Here is a 17,848-nt window from a genome sequence, read left to right as displayed (position 1 = left end):
ATAAGTTTAATTTTCCAATGGATTTGAGTAATATGTATAAAGTAATGTATGTTTTCGTATGGTAATAAATTTACCTCAATTTTGTCGGTATCAGTAGCCAATTTTGTCATATCGCCTACATTGCAGACAGCATGACATAAAATTTATTAAGTACTATTAGTTGACAACTAAATAGCCCCCATTATATGTCGATCTGAGATGGCGAGACTGGCTGTCCAAACGTAATAGCTTTTCTAGATCCAATTAACAAAACGCTGAATATTTTATGAGTCGGCGTTTTAGGTCAGCCTATTCGAAACATACGTTTATGTATGTGGGTCTATAAATGACCGTATAGGAACGTCAATAGATATTTTTATTTTATTTTTTATTTATTTATTAGGCACATCAACATTATAAACATGTAACATTGAACAAAAATCATGATAAAAACTTCTAATGTTTACATCAATTACAGATGTGCACAACATTAATATGTAAAGCAAACAGTACAAAAGAAAAAGATTTTCTTAAAAATTTACCAACACCGCAAATAAAAAATATTAGGCAATTTCGATTAGAAGATATATTAAATATATTAACTAATATGTATATAGCTAAAAATTATTTCTAAAGAATCAAAGATATTGGTGACATGATACCAACTGGCCTCCAGACTACCTGTTTCCCTGACCACCTTTTAACTGCCATTAGGTTGAATGGAATCTTTCTCGCTCCATTAGAAATTTATGCTAAACCACCAACCTGCGAAATCTTTCCGCCCTAGTAATATCAGGGAGATATTCTCAAAACCTTAAAGATGTAGGGCTATATTATGTATATTAAATGAAGTCGGGATCTCCAATCAGTTGCGGGTAGGAGTCCGGCGGACAATAGTGCCACAACAATCTCGCCCTTTACTTAGAATTGGACTTAAATATTTAAACCACTTAAATGGATTTCATCGTTGGACTGACTTTATTGCGTTGCCTAAGTATTTTTAGAAATCCAATGAAATCCTGATTTTTCATTATTTTAATAGACCGTTGTTTTTCCTGTGTCACTAATTTATTTTTTATTCTCACAGTTAGCAGCTATTAAATTGACCAATATTGATATATGAGTATATATTTCTAGTACATTTATCATCTACCATAGTTCACTTTATATTTATTTTATTATTCTTTCTTCTTATATTTCTGTAATTATTTTTCTGTACTTATCTCCGTTACTCATATTGTTAATCAAAAAATCATGCGACGTCACAGCGCGGAACACAATCAGGAATATGAAAAGTGAGAGAGGTGGATAACCAAACTAATATTACTTATTTCTTTCAGAGCAAAAGGAAGGCGGTACACAGCTAAAGCTAATAATCGACTATCCGAATGGCGTACAAGCTCTCTTTAAACCTATGAGGTACGTACTGACGTTTTCGTTATCGTTTATTTGGTAGACAGTGCCGTGTGACCTCACAAAACTAAGCGATAATTATCAGGGAATTTATCTTTTTATAATTTTTTTATTTGTACTTATAACTGATTCTCAGCGAAAAAAATATTATCGATTTACGAAAAAAAAACCAAATGAATAAACTTTACCATGAGAATATTAAGCAAAAGTGTTGACATCTACACACTCTAATGATGGTTTGTCAAGAGATAAGAGCCCATCCGTCTTCCGACGTCCGCAGCAAGCGGCCAACTTTTATTGTAGGCAAGTGTAGTTCGAGTGTAGTTTGTCGAAGTCCAGGACTTGTCACCTGTTCAAGAGTGTTCCATTGGGAAAACTTGGCAGTTTCGCAGTATATCGGCTTAGCGGCTTGCCCACTTGTTCGCAACTCACCTATTCAACTGAGTACAGAGTTCCGTTACTTCCCTGCAATTGTACGAGTTGATTGTGTTTTCTATTCAATTTCTTTGAGTATGTTCCATAAGCTTTTCGTTTCCTGCTTCGGAACTTTCAGAAAAGTCCTGCTTCCGAAGTTTGTGGAATTTGTTTGCGACTAAATATGAATTGTACATTAGTTTACTTACAATTAAGGTATTTGAACGAGTTATTGAATAACATTTGAGTGAGATTTTTCAACAATCTTTTAGAAGTGTTGTGCTCAAGATTTTATCAATAATACATATCGAATAGATCTCGTATATTCTAAAAGCTATTGAATACAATTTGGTTCGCGTCAAAAGGATACAGTTCCCAAATTTCACCTGCGAGAATGTCGCACTGCTCCCTCAGGACTCCTGCGAGTATATGAAATGTCTTACGACTTTGCACTTTACTGTGTTATATTTGTATATTATGAGAAAGGAGGCGAGCTCATCATATTTGGTAATGAATCAGTTATATAAAACATGAGGATTATCAAACATTTTTGTTTTCTTTCTTCGACTACAAATTGATTCAAAGTTTTCATTGTTCTATTGTGTAATATGTGTGTCATAAATGTATGACCTGATTAATCAATATTTTGAAAGTTTTAAACGGGTCTCTGAAATAAACTAAGGATATTTATTAATTTAACTGTATTACCTCTTTTTCTACGAGTCAAACGACAGAGTGATGTACAGAAAGCAAAATTCAAGGATAGTGAAATTGTAGTCCATCCGTAAGTCTTTAGCCTTACCTGACTTTTGTAGAAATTATGTACTCCTGGGATTGACCCGGTGACACATCACGACCTTTAGATTTGTTTGCAATTCTGTTGGGGACGTAACTCTACATACATATATATAACAATCCTAAAATTGCGTACATAGCTCTTTGAAATCTGTGTTTTTATAAGGCATCACTGTGTCCGGGCATACCTTATCGTGAAGCATATGCACGTATATGTAATGATAGATAAATCGACTATACATAATCACAAAAGTAAATGTCTGTACGTGTCCATGCAGTTATTCGTTAAAATGTATCGGCATCGTCATTTTTAGCCTACATAAAAGGATAGTTGCCAAGGTCAGAGAATTGTAAAAAACATGTAAAATCTAGATAAAATAGATATCTTTAGGACCATTATGATAATTCATAGACTGTAACAATGCAGCTGGATCTGGATACGAAGATTTAAAGTTCATTGGAAAGTCCATTTTAAAAAAGTATGAAATTATAAAAATAAATTTAACCATCATAAAAAACAAACATTTTGTTACAACTTTTATTAAGAAATCATCACCATAAGCGTAATATTTAATGTAGATGTCGAACAAACATATCTTTCTTCGCACGTTGTGACGTCACTTGTTCGTGTCATTTAGTATGGAGCGTTTGGACGAGTCCAAAAATGTGTGATTTTATTTTTTCTTTGAAACTATAGTGTTGATTTTATTCTTTGAAACTATAGTCATTATCACAATATTTTTTTCACTGGTGTTTCTAATGATATATGATATGATGCCTTCGAATAGTCATCAAAACAAAAATTTGGAAAGTACCTATTTTACCAGGGTATAGGCCGCTTGGAAATGAATAATCACTACATAATAAAAAACAAAGTCGCTTGATGCGGGTTTTTTAATAGATAGGTGATTCCTGAGGAAGGTTTAGGTGTATAATTCAATATTTGTCCGAGTGACACCGGGACGGGCCGCTAGTAAAAATAATTTGAATATATTGTTAATATTGCAATGAGCACAAAAAGTTTTAAAGAAATACGAGACGGTTAACGAGACGTCATTTAAGCAAAATTTTGTTGCGATAATTTAAAATATGTCCCCTTTAATAACTGTATATTTTTCATCGCAATAAATTTCTGCGCAAGGACAGGGGTGCAGGCCCCAGAGATGATATCTGATATACCCTTTTAATGGATTTATACCGTTGGACTCAATTTCAGTCCTCTCGAACATTGACTGACAAGTTGAATTTTTAAAATAAAATCGGAAGATAATAGAAAAAGTATTACATTCTTTCCCCCGTGATAGTTATATAAGTAAAGCTACTTGGAATTTCTTTCCCAATTGACTTCCATATAATACTATATCCTGTAATCTTGCTGTTACTGGATACATTATTCCCAGTAGAAGTAATAATATAACCCACCCAATATCACAACTCTTGTATACTTGTTAGGAGCTGAGATGTCACGAACAGACATACAATAATACTGACATGTTATTTTGGCTATACATTATCACGATACAGTTCGCCAAACTTTGGCGGACTCGGCATACATTGCTGGATTTTCATTGCGGTAAATAATGTTCGTACATTCACGTCGGTCGCGGTCAATTCAGCGACAATGTGAAGCCTCATCATATAACCGCCTGTGTGCGTCTGGATCACATCTCTAGTTTTATTTTTCCGGATTCTTTGACTTTAATATTACTTATTTTTATGCGCCATAAATATCAACGCAATATTGAATACGAAATTGTTGTTATCTAATTGTGGTCACACGATAGTTTGAATAAAGTCATGTCATCTCCCGTGTTAAATGTTGGGGCACGATGAAAGAATCCGTAAATAGCGTGACGTCAGTTCAGCTGGTTGATAGCTGGTTTAAGTTGAATTTTATTGACTATAAGTATTATATAGGTACCAATATATAATGCTTTGTGACTATGGAATTTCCCACAGGAACTTAGCTGTTACTCCGTAATTTATTTTTATCATATCATTTTCAAAATGCGTGTGTGATTTATTAACGTGCAATTTATTCTTATTTTAACTAGCGGCCGGTCACGCGGCTTCGCCCGGGTAAAACCATTCCAAAATATACACCTAACCTTCCTCAGGAATCACACTATTCGTCTTCATAATAGGTGATAGATTGAATAGTGTTAATATTTGCAGCGATGATCTCCCTGTACCCGAGACGCGCGGCTGTGGTCCGCCAAGATCGTGCGCTATCTCTCTATCAACCTCTTCCCCATATCTAGACCCTCCATTTCTCTTTAAAATTACGAAATCTACTATTTTTAAGCTAATTATCGTTATTCGATACTTATACGATCTTGCCCAGATAAAAAGTTTGATTATGTACTTACGCCAATTAAATTGTTGCATAAAAATTATTAATAACGTGTTGTCTACAGATTTCCAAGAGAAACGCAAACTTTACCAAACCACTTCTACTTTTCGGACTACGAGAGGCACAACGCTGAAATCGCGGCGTTCCATCTTGACAGGTAAAAAAATGACAAGAAATGATTTCGGTTTAAAATTGTATATATTTAAAATTGTAATTTCATCATAGTATAGTATAGATGTGAAAGTATGTTTGTTTGTCCTCTTTCACATCAAAACGGATATTTAGAATGAATGAATGTATTTTTGAAGTGGAGATAGTTGAGAGATTGAAATAGGCTTCTTTATGCCGCAACAGATAACAACATGATAACAATAAAATCTAAAAAAATGTGTACTTCGCAGGTTATTGGGCTTTCGCCGCGCCATGCCCGTCATCGGCAGGGTCCTCAACATGACGACAGAGATCTATGACGTCACGGAGGGGGACATTCTCAAGACATTTTTCGTGTCGCCAGCTAACAACTTCTGCTTCCACGGGAAGTGTTCCTACTACTGCGACACGGGCCACGCTATATGTGGCAACCCCGATATGCTGGAGGGGAGTTTTGCTGCTTTCCTGCCCTCAAACGAAATTGCTGAGCGGAAGGTAAATCATTTTAGAGAGTTGTGGAATTTTATTTAGTTCATGTAAGCCATATAATTCCCACAACTCTCTGTGTAATTATTATTAGGAAACATCAAGAGGAAACCTGAGCCATGCCTCATTGCTTAGTCGTTACCGCTCCGTTGTGCTCCGTTGTTCCATAGGTTTTGACATTGACAGGACATATTGACATATGTCGAAACTTCATACAATTTCTGCGTTGTCTGTCGACGGATGTCAAATCGACGAAGTGCGACAGAGCAATGGTGTACGTGAAGTACTTACTAAATCCATGGTATCATATGATAATAAGAGGTAAAAGTTCGAACCATATATTCATTCAGTACCACCACCACATGTAACCACATATTTAATAACAATTTATTTTATACCTGAAGATTCATTAATAACTACGTTAATAATGAACCGCCATTATCAATTTTTGCATAGATCATTGTTTACAACGACCAAAAATAGTGACAGATATGGTAGGTATATAATGTTCGTATTTACCTATTTAATTAATATTTAAGTTGGTTAGGTATGTCTTTTATAAGCTATCTCCCTCTGAATTATGGTATTCCATCATCTCGTCTCCTAGTCATACTTGACTGGCTTTGATATTCCACCGCCGACGACATGCCAGCACAGTTCTCACCGCACCAGTGACTGCAGCTTGTGATCAATTCAGAACCACTGCAGTGCTTTGGAATTGATTCGCCGTTAACAACACCGCATTTTTCACCGATTGTTAGTTTTCTTGGGATTTGGATACAACAAGCTGCCTCTATTTGATTTATCATCAGCAGCTCTTTGAGCGTGACACCTTACGTGGAGATCCATGACAACGGTGATGTTTTGCAGTAAGATTCTCTTGATGGGATGACCTTGCAGTTGACTATTACGCTGATGTGGTATTCAGTTGGTTATCGATTTGCGAGTGCGGATCCAAAAAAGCATGAGTACTTAAAGCACGCCCACAACATTCATGACTATAGGTATGGAGGTACTACAAATTCTTCATATATCCATAATACCTGCGCACCTCTTCTTCAGTAGCACAAAAAAGATAATGTGTAATTAGGTAGCGTGCCCCTCATTTTTATAGGTGATAAAGAGCTCGGATCTTATTTCGAAGTATGAACTTATGAAGGGCAGATCCATAACCATACACGTTGAGAGGATATTGCCTCCCTTGAGATTGCGGCTACTGTATCCATGAACATCCATGGACATGCTCGAACTCCTCACTTTTCATCCATCGTTCAGGTCAACATTGAAAACGATCGTCTGCAACCACGGACTCCTACAAAGAAACCGAAGCCAATGTTAAGTCTTTTTGGCAGACCTGTAACCAGCTATTATGAAGTGAGTCGTAACCCCTTCGATAATCACTGCTACGACGATAAGTAAGTCATTAAAGTGCTTCATCGCTAAGACGCCGTTGCGAATTTCCTCCAAAAGCAGTACGGCCACGTATCACACATACATATGGGGTGATTCCCCGTCTGATTCACGGTCTGCTGCCACTAAGTGTCCTGCAGAAATGACGTCGTTTCTTTGCGTCTGGAAAACACGTCGTTCAGTTCTCTCAAGTATTCGAAGATTGTACCGATATTCCAGGTTGCGAAGCGAAATTTCCCAGGTGACACGATAGCTCTAGGCCTATATATCAAAACTATAAAACAATCCATGTATGATTTGGCTTGATTCGGCACAGTGTTACTCCGTCATTAAAAATTCATATTGTTACATAGGTATCATATATTCATCAAAAGATTTTAAATATAATTCCACGCAGGTATGGCGCCATCCCTGGAGGAGATCATATCATAAAAGGAGAAAAGCGCAGTGGGAGCTGCAGGCAGACTATTGTGAAACGGTAAGACAAAAAAAATAGAATAAAAACTAATAACTCTAAAATGTTTACGACTATAGAGGGAATCGACTTTATTTTATTCTTCAATGATGCCTATAACTCTACAACTATAGGCATCATTAAATAGCATAAAATAAAGTCGATTCCCTCTAAGTGTTTTTTCCCATATATGCTTAAATCTTTAAAACTATGCAACGGATTTTAATGCGGGTTTTTTAAACAGAATAGAGTGATTCAAGAAGAAGGTTTAGATGTATCATGTTTTAGCCAGTTATTACCTAAATTCCTTTCTAAATATATATAACGATACCTGTCGCAACATTTATTTTTTTATCGTCGCAATTTTATTTTAAGGTACGCACGACGCCCCCCTATGACTCCGGACGGCGGTTGTTGGACCTCATGGACATGTCAATCTTCGACTTTCTCACCGGGAACATGGACCGACACCACTACGAAACGTTCAAGTAAGTAATCGATGAGGTACCTATTGACTTGAAAATCTTTACATTTACACGACCGCACATAAAACGATTTTACTCTTATATAATAGTCTTAATTGAATTGGTACATATGCCATTGTAGTTTACTTCATTGTTTACTATCTCTCTAAGTAAAAACCAAAAAATGTGTTTTTAATTTCAACGTAGGTACGGTAATTGGAAATGTACGATAACAGTTTTTAACATTCTAGAATGTTCGGAAATGATACGTTCACGTTGCACCTGGACCAAGGCCGGGCATTCGGGAAGGCTTACCACGATGAGCTGAGTATCCTCGCCCCACTCCTACAGTGCTGTCTCGTGAGGCACACCACGCTTGCCACATTGCTCAAGTGAGTCTTTATCATACTCCAACAGTTACTAAATTGTGCTAAATTATAACTGATTTTACTCGTAATTTTGGACGTAAAACACTTAATACAACACTTCACATTTTTACAGATTTCATAATGGAGCGCCTCTTTCAAAGGTCCTGCGGGATTCAATGAAAGCAGACCCAGTGAATCCTATTCTTTGGGAGCCACACCTGGCGGCATTGGACAGGAGGGTGGTCATCATACTGGATGCCATCCGAAAGTGCTTGCACAAACAAGACACGCAGATGGAACGAATGTGGGCATAGTACAAGGTGCTCCGTGATATAGTGATACGATTGTGATATCTATTATATGGACGATTCAATAAGGGTTGTTGCAATCAGTGACAATGTGCTAGTCGACGTGACTCGTTTACCGTGTTGCGAGTAAGTTTATGCTCCTAAGGTCTGATTTCGATAAACTAATCGTGTTTCCGAAATGTCCCTTTGGATTAGTCAACTTACAAAGGGTCTAAGAAAACATACGTACATTTTTAGAATTGTTGCTATGGATAAATAAACCTAGATTAAAAAAGGTACCTATTTATGAAAACTTGATATGAAAACTAAAAAAATGTTTTCTGAAATTAAAGTGATGAATGGGATTAGAATCTTGGTACATTATATAAATTTCAATGCAATAAATCTTTGGTTCTGTGTAAGACTTGTAGACATAAGAATATAGTGCCAAAGATTTTCCAAATGAATTTCAGATACTGCGAGTAATTTTAGAACCATTCCAATTAGCGATGCCGAAGGTGAGCCATTATATGCCAAATATAGATGAACTTTTGAGGTCTTGAATTTAGATCCGTAAAAATAAAGGACCACCAGGCTCTTAAATTGCAACAGTATTGTTTAAATCCTAAAAGTTATATGATAATAATTTTATGTATATTTTGAGGAAAATAAAGATAAGACTAAGATTTGTTGTAAGTGTAATGCAACTACTGTACATAATTTAGTATACACTTTTGATATAATTTTAAGTAGGAAAAATAAGAAAGTATAGACTAATATGTCATTGTATGTTTAAAACTGTCGCTTTTCTCTATAATGCTGTGAACTGTTACCATGGCTCGAAGCTCAAGTATACATATCATATTTTACTGTTCTTAGCTATAATCACGGTACATAGACCCGAAGGAAAGTATCGAGAGAATGGTCTAGCCAATCGATCAATTCCATGTAAAAACGTGAAATGATTATGCCTATCAAGCTCTGAAAAGTTAAAAGTCAATATATTGCAGTAGTAAATTATTGTGAAAAACATTATTCAGTGGAAACAAATGTAGATAGGTATGTGTGAAGCCAGTTTTGGATCAACTTCTCTCGATGCTTGTTCTCGATGATGCGAATTTTGATGCGTGAATCTTAAATACGGGTAATGTACCTTTACTCCTTGAGGCTTCTAAAGTGTAAACAATTTGCAATGTACTCAATTTAAAAATTCACCTGTTAACATTTATCAATTTCAGGTATTTGTCCTCGAAATGAATTTTAAGTTAATCTATTTATTTTACAAAATACATAATGTGATCTCGAAAGTGTGTCGTTTGTTATTATTCGTTTTCTGAAATTATTGTATTTAACTGAAACTTTTTGATTATGGATTTTCTAAAAAAGTTGTTATAAGTTTAGACATTATTAAAACTCTGGGATAGTAACAATTAGCTAGCGTTATGTTTGAAATTTTCATTGGATTCACATCACACATTTTTTTCTTGATTGCTTGCACAATTCTGGCGATAGATATTGTAGTTATCGTAACATCAGTCAATCATATTTTGTGTCGTGTGGATCCTCCTAGCTGGCCGTGATGGATTTTTCGTAATGACGGTGAAGCGTGTTTGATTATTTTTGTAACATTTCACACAACAATTTCAATAGTAATGTAGCTTCTAGGCGTAGTAGATTAACACCTCCATTACTTCATAAAATAATTTCATAAGGTCTAACTTTTTTATTCACAGTTCATGCGTCATATATCTGAACCCATTTGTAACTTAAAAAATAATTGGTGTTTCTCAGAAAAACTTTTTTGTAAAAGCAAATTTTATATTTTTCACTGTTGATTGTGGTTTTTTTAATATATCCAATTTTCAAATATGCCTCACTGTTGCGACCTTTAGTATATAATATAGATAAATAGTTGCTCATGTTTTGATTGACTGTTACTTAGAGTCGACTTGCCAAAGACGTACCTACAAATAATATTATGTAAAGTGTTGTAAGTTGTGATTATGAAATCAAACTTTCTGTTGGTTGTTTGTAAATTAAAGATTAAAACAAACATGTCATTTGACTTTTTTTTTGTTTTATTCAACCTAAAAATCCTAAATCCTTTGCAAATACTAAGTAGGTTGTAGGAAAAAATCTGTTATTGAAACTGTTAGCGTAATTTTGGTATACGATGACAACATTATGGAATCTCTATTGAAAAGTCCATTATTCATATATTGACTAAATGTAGTGGAAAATCGGAACAAATAAGAAATAAACAAACCGAATTATAGGGACGTAAAAAGAAGGAATTTCGTGGGTCAGTGTGCCTGTTGACGACGCCACATAAAGGTCACATAAAACCCACGAAACACAAAGATATGTCCGTCCGCCATAAAAAGCAGAATATGAATAGTACGGATATTCGCTATAACATTTTATAGCTTTACGGATTTTTTGTTGTTTATTAAATACCCCTACAGATAAAAAAAAAGGTTGCGTGTGGTGCCGCCCAAGAAAACTACCACTCCATATCCTCCCGTGGATGTCATATGAGGCGACTCAGCGACACATAGCCTAAGTAGCTGATAGGCAACATTAGTATTCCTAAAAATGGTTGATGTCAGGCAGGCGACCGGTTGTAAAATCACAGCCAAGTCTTACTAATTTAAAGGTTTTTTTTAAGTAGATCGCAACCAGGAACATGCGAAGTAGAGAATAGAAATCACACGGAAATATCTAGGTATATTCTATCTAATAATCGACATATTATGAAACGCGCACCACTATTTCTTGAAAATATTAATACAGTGGCTTGCAGACTATTTTTATATTTTATATTTTCGAAAAAAAAAGAACAATTAAAATCTAATCAAATCAGTATTCGTTAGTGGCCAATTCAATATCCAAATTAAACAAATAAGATTTTTCAGTAAATTCGTGTAGGTACGGTACGTACTCGTACTTTATAATATAACCTCTCTACTTTCTACCCTCATCTTATATAAAGATGATGTGGTGTAAACAATATTGGCGGTATTTTGTTATTCTCAGGTCGTATTTGGCAATCTTGAAGATTGTATATTCATAGCATCATGTTTGCTAGCGAGCACAGACTTTCGATGAATAGCAAAACTACTAGCCGGATACACAAATTGTATTTTTGAAAACTGTAGATAGACGATACTAAGGGCTAGTTTATCTGTACTACCACTTTTTGATAAAATGTCGGATTGCATATACATAACATATCGAACAGATAGCGTTACAAATTGTTCATCTTAAGTCAGACGGTCTAGCGGTTAGATAAACTAACCGATAGATAAATCTGATTACTATCAGATTACAGTATGATATTTTATTAGAAAGCAAAGAAAGAGGCCCTAACTGTTTGCTACGAAATTATGCCATATTAATAGTTACAAATCTTTACAGTTTACGAGATCTCAAAGCATCAAATCCTACTTCTAATATTGTAAACACGGAATTTGGATGCGAGTGAATTCCATAGGGAAAAGGAGCCCTGAGGCACAACTAGTCACAGCTTTTAAAACAGTAGATGAAAGTAAAGTTTCAGTTTTTAATGTTGATAATATTGATGTAGGTAGATATTGTATAGTTTTCGTATCTTTTATTGTCCAGCTAGAATTCACCAGTAGGTGTTTTTTTGCTATCAGAATTTATGAAGTACTTTAGCAGAGTACTGCAAATTAAAACGTTGTTCAGAAGGCGAAACGAACGAAAATGAGTGGTATATTTACAAATTTTCTTTGTCAGCTTGCTTTAATAAACCCTTTCTGTTTTAATAAATCTGATTTTGTAATTAAGAACATTATCGTCAAGAATTTCTGTAGACGAAAGAGCTATACTTAAAAGGAATATTTTAATATTTGAGATTTGTCGTAGAAATAATCTGGGGGGTTATTGCGAATGGGGTGGCGCGGATATTACAGTAGCTAAGCTAATTCGATCTAATTAACTAAATTAATCATTTGCCGAAAATACATCTTTAAATATCATTCTTTCATAGCTGACTGAAAGATAACACATAGGAGAAATGAATGATCGAAGGAAGTTTAAATGCATGTAGTTTTCTTATAGAGTGTAGTGGAGCACTTTTGGTTAGAACACACTTACAAAAGTTACCTACAATACTTTTACACTTAACTAGCGACCCCGTGCAAAGCCGGTGTAATATTATGAATGTTATATACGAGTAAAACAACAAAACACCCGCATTCGTTTCGTAGTTTTGAATATCTAAGCATACATACAGGATTGAACAGACAGCGGAAAGCGACTTTGAATTGTATACTATGTAATTAAAAGCGATGTATTAACAACATTGTATTAATATCATCTATGCTTAAAGGTATACTGCTTTAGATTACATTGAAAACAAATCTTATTTCAGACTTGACGTTTAATTATGAAAGTAAAGCGAATGTTCATTACTGTCCGTTTATACGAATATGAATAGTAAGTACAAATGTAATAATTAAGTAATTACTCACTGAATTGAAATGTTAAATATTATAAGGAACCTTAAGTTAAATAAAGTCAAGTAGGCATAAGATATACCTACTTAATACCTAATGTATGAGATATTTCATCCTGGTTGTATAATACAGAATGCGCCAGACATGTACCCATGTTTTAGCTAAATCAATTTTCATTATAGAATTAACAAGTATTTTAACTTTCATTGTCGTCAGAGAGATCTTGTATGGCATTTAACGCCTGAAAAAATAACCACGTCCGTGCTGTAAACCGTCCAGGAGTTCCCGAATTGGAAGCCGATCCTGGGTGCACCATTCGGTCATGCTAATAATAATAATGTATGGTCATAGAAACGTCATGTCGCTTCAACGTGGGAAATTTCCTCTGTTTACTCTGATTTATGATTACTCTGTAGGACAACTGGAAGTAGGAGAAACTAACTTCATTACGGATAGACAAGTAAACATCGGAACAGATGAAAGGAAATAAAAGCTTGTGATGTAAAAAAAATCTTTGATCTATTTTCGAAATCGATACGTTACAACAACAAACCATGCGGGAAATTATTTGGGTACTTTGAATTTCACAAACAATAACGGTAGTTCCAGACCAGTCGACTAGCCTTCACGAGCATAGCAGTACAAGTTGTAAAACTATTAGTTTGGCCACACTACGCGAGTTTACATTTAGCAACACTTGCTGTTGATACAGAACTTCATATAGATACAATGGATAAAGTAGAAAGTTTGATGATGATAGAGGCAATATGATAAAATTTGCTGATACCTACTTAAATAGTTTTAAAAGATTAAGTTGTCAAAATAAGTACCTTCCGTTAGTAAACAATGGTTTATGAATTTCAAGGAGCAACATATCTATGTATATGAACTATTTACTTCGCTGCTAAAACTCAGTAAGTCCACATCTCGTGCTTCCAAGATGATATACTCATATGCTGTCCATACAACATGGTTCCGTTAGTAACCGACTGATTTATGTATATCCGATGGCGGAGCGTTAGGCGGGCGCCTATGTGCTATTGTTTTTGGAGGATTTATCGTTGGTACAGGCGACAAACAATTCACTTGGACAACGGGCCAGTATTGGCAGCGGCTGGCATTGTCCTCATTTGTGTTGGTATGAATGAGGCTGCACTAACAATGTCAACGTTACAAATTACCGAGTGATGGTGACAGCGGAAATGCGAGGTTAATGTCGACGTTTATATTGTTGGATTATTGACCCGGTAGGTAGTCGTAAAAGTCATGTCAGATGCTTTTCTATTAAGCAACATCGTAGTTTAGCAAAACGGTGGAGCCATATATTTAAGAAGTAAAAAGTTAGTGAATAAAATTTGACACGTGCTAGCAATTAATACACTCTAAAAGAAAGATTATTGTTGGGAATTTTGGATTTGTTCATGATTTAACTGTCGGTGGTCAACTATTCATGTAAGAATTCTTTGACTCTGTGCAATGACCAGTCATTGCACAGAGTCTCTCTTACATCCAGATGTAATAGAGACCCAACCAACTTTAGGTATTAAGATTCTATTTTTTTAAATTTCTTTTATCTTTAGTAATTTTTTTAGGAGTTTTTGTGTTCTATATTACTATTAGATTTAGTTCAGAAAACTTTATTAATGTTAATGTTTGATATATCCTTTCTCAACATCCTATTTAGGTATCAATTCAAAATGCAATAAGTTCAGAACAGATGAGATGTAAAATATCGGGCAAGCCAATAAGTCTTCCAAAAATATCGGAGATCAAATTGAAGCTTGAAAATAATTGCACCTGAAATGTAATTCGGGAGTGCTCACATAAAAATAATGTATGCGACCGTTTGCCCGTGGGCCATCCGTTCCCGCCAAGATACTAGGAACGCGACTTCGATAACCATAAATTGTAGACTAGCTGAACGTGGCCACTTTTGTTCGACCGATTTTGTGTACTTGGCTTTAATGCACCTTACATTCTAATAGGTAATCGGCTTGATTACGGATATTAACTCATTATATGATGATGAGTGATTGGTTTTGTCCCATTCGTTATCGTAATAATGGCGAAGGTATATAATGTTGAAATTCGGTATCGTATAAAAGCATACGTCAGCACTTCTCTGGCTCAAGCTGGTTTTTAATTTCCATGGAAAAACGCCTTGTTATTTAATATTCAACCACAGACCATCTGTGGATTTTCACCATAGAGAATTACCAAGTATTTTATCCTATCTGAAATCCAGTAATAAGTAAAAGAGTTTAAATATTTAATGTTCCTCACCAAAATTGATTCGTGTTAGTTTTTTGAATCATAAATAGTTGTCTGATCGATTTGTAGATTTATGGTTATTAAAGATGAGAGCAGAGATACCACGCAACGCGACAAAATTCATTTGCATGGAAACGCGCTGGATCGCCTGGATGGATGTTCAAAGTCATTATTTAGTTTATTGTTAAAGCTATACGTGTACATTCCTAACTAGCCTATACCTACTAGCTTCCTATCTAGCTAATACCTAGCTACGGGTTACCGTATCCACCATTCACTTCACCATCGTACAATATTTATACAATTTAATTTATTACATAAAACTTTGAAACAAGTACTACATTTATCAATCAAAAGAAACAAAATTAGATATTGGTAATTATTTTTAAGCTATTAACTGGGTATCTATTTCACCAAATAAAGATAAGTCTTCTCTGAAAATCATTGATAAACTCCTTTGTAGTTTCAAAGAAGTAAAACAGCACTATTAGACAGTAAGAGTTCAGGGACAATCTCTAATTAAATCGGTATGTCCCACTGGTCCCACGGGACCAGCCGAGCGACGAATCGCGGAGATATCATCTATCTTACCTAATTGCTATTTTATTTACTATCAAGTACAGTACGTTCCGACTTTAGAGGTAAATAGGTAGATCGAGACAAGTGGATTTTGTGTATCTAATCTGTTAAATATTTGCATAGTTCGTGGTGTACTGTTGTGGTTTTTTAATTCAGAATGATGCAGACGACGCTAAGATCAGTCCGATCCTGAGAGCCTGGAAATTATTCCAGGCTGCAAACTTTAGACTACATTACATATTTATTGTATAATAAAAGATTTTCAAGGATGTGGCATATGGTTCTTTTCCAAATCGAAACCGCAAAAGAGGAACAATAAAAAGGAATAAACTTGGTCACTTGTATAAATATTGCATAGGTTTGCGATGCAACCGTAATCCTACTACTGTCATATACATAAATTCAACATAGTATCAGAATTCACAAGACTGAGATAATACATAGTATTGCATATAAATTGGGAACAATGTCCTGGAATATTTTACATTCGTTCGTCCGTCTTGGTCAGACATTTTTCTATAAATGACAGATATTTTAGATTTTCAGGTATAAAATTAAAATATTCTTATTTTCTTCTGCATACATAATGCATAAGTATTTTATACTTTAAATCTAACAAAATAAGAAATACTTTTAGGTATATAAAGGAAATAACTAGAAATAAAGAAATATTGATTAGTGGAAAATTTGATTTCCTTTTTCCTACTTTTGCCCTTTTTAGTGATCTACTTGAACAAATGGAATTCAATATGCTCAGTCCCAAAGAACTATGATTGGTTATATCTTAACAATATGTATATGTAGATTTTAATTAAGTTCATAGTAACGGCAATCGAAGGGCTCAGATTTCCATACAAATTAATTTTGAAACAGACCTTATCGTGGTTCTCATCTATAATTATATTACAACCATAATTCTACAAGACAAATAATTATGACGATATTTTCGTATTAACTTAGTATCGTTCGTATTAACACCTACTGGTGGATGTTAATTCGAGAGCACCTAGAAAATAAACAAACATACATATATACTTAACATTTTACCTATAATAAATATCTAAATAATTGAAACTTTTTCTTTATTTTCGTTGGTACTCAGGGTAAGCTCTAACTAATTAGGTAAGTACTAGATTTGCTAGACAGAATAACTTTCTCTATGTGGGTAATTTTAAAAATTATAAACTATTTATAGAATGGAGATGAGAGAAGTTTATCATTAAATTTTTTTTTTTCATAAAGGGACTATCTTGAATAAAAAGGTTAAGACTTGAAATTAAACTATGAATTTTTGGAAACTTAAATTATTATTTCCTTTTAAATATCGCTTGTCAATACGTCTGGCACCTAGCACAGTGAAAAAAAAGTAATAATACGAAAATCAACAATCTCTAAACGAAGTGAGCGAGGTGAACGGAATGAACGATATGGCGGTTGTACGAATGAATCAATACAAAGATTGATTTTTGCAATTTAAATAAAATAAATCAACAGACTACGGAACTCTTACAATGCTACGCCGCCACCACTATCATGCTACTACGACCGCGCTACGATGCCTACGAAATATTTTCTGGCATTACTTACTTTGTTGCACAACACTAAACCGTCAGTAAATAAAACTAAACAATTTCATAATAATTATTATTTATTTATTTGCCAGACCATAAAATCCATAAATGTATATATTTCTATATCCATTTTATAAAGAAATAATATATTTTTGTATTTAATATATATTTTAATATATATATTAATATATTCATACTAGAATAGTTTTCAATTGCTACGATCATGATGGCTGCTGGTAATATGATTCACTGTTTAAATATATATGCAAAACCATAAGTTCCCGATCGTCTAATCAAATATAGGTGGCTGTTCGTTTGCGATTCATCCCCAAATGGAGTCGGGCTTATGTTTGCCTGGACCTAGTGTCAGTAC

At 34.5% G+C, this 17,848-nt stretch overlaps 1 protein-coding gene across 4 annotated transcripts in view; it reads left to right on the top strand.

Moving 5' to 3' along the window:
- LOC128673681 (uncharacterized protein) overlaps window positions 1-10,638 on the top strand; it is a 66,649-nt gene extending 56,011 nt beyond the window's left edge. For 3 of the 4 annotated variants that reach the window (XM_053751702.2, XM_053751703.2, XM_053751700.2), the window contains exons 6-13: window positions 1,320-1,398; window positions 5,019-5,111; window positions 5,356-5,599; window positions 6,866-6,964; window positions 7,398-7,478; window positions 7,830-7,942; window positions 8,170-8,310; window positions 8,420-10,638. In XM_053751702.2, the coding sequence (XP_053607677.1) occupies window positions 1,320-1,398; window positions 5,019-5,111; window positions 5,356-5,599; window positions 6,866-6,964; window positions 7,398-7,478; window positions 7,830-7,942; window positions 8,170-8,310; window positions 8,420-8,600 (1,031 nt within the window). In that variant the 3' untranslated portion in view covers window positions 8,601-10,638. The remainder of the gene's footprint in view (window positions 1-1,319; window positions 1,399-5,018; window positions 5,112-5,355; window positions 5,600-6,865; window positions 6,965-7,397; window positions 7,479-7,829; window positions 7,943-8,169; window positions 8,311-8,419) is intronic. The other variant, XM_053751701.2, reaches the window with a different exon arrangement.
- Window positions 10,639-17,848: the final 7,210 nt, after the last annotated feature.

This window comes from Plodia interpunctella, chromosome 11, assembly GCF_027563975.2.
Source record: "Plodia interpunctella isolate USDA-ARS_2022_Savannah chromosome 11, ilPloInte3.2, whole genome shotgun sequence".
NCBI classification, from domain to species: domain Eukaryota; kingdom Metazoa; phylum Arthropoda; class Insecta; order Lepidoptera; family Pyralidae; genus Plodia; species Plodia interpunctella.
The sequence above is the reverse complement of the archived record's forward strand: the minus strand, read 5'-3'. Positions and strand labels throughout refer to the sequence as shown.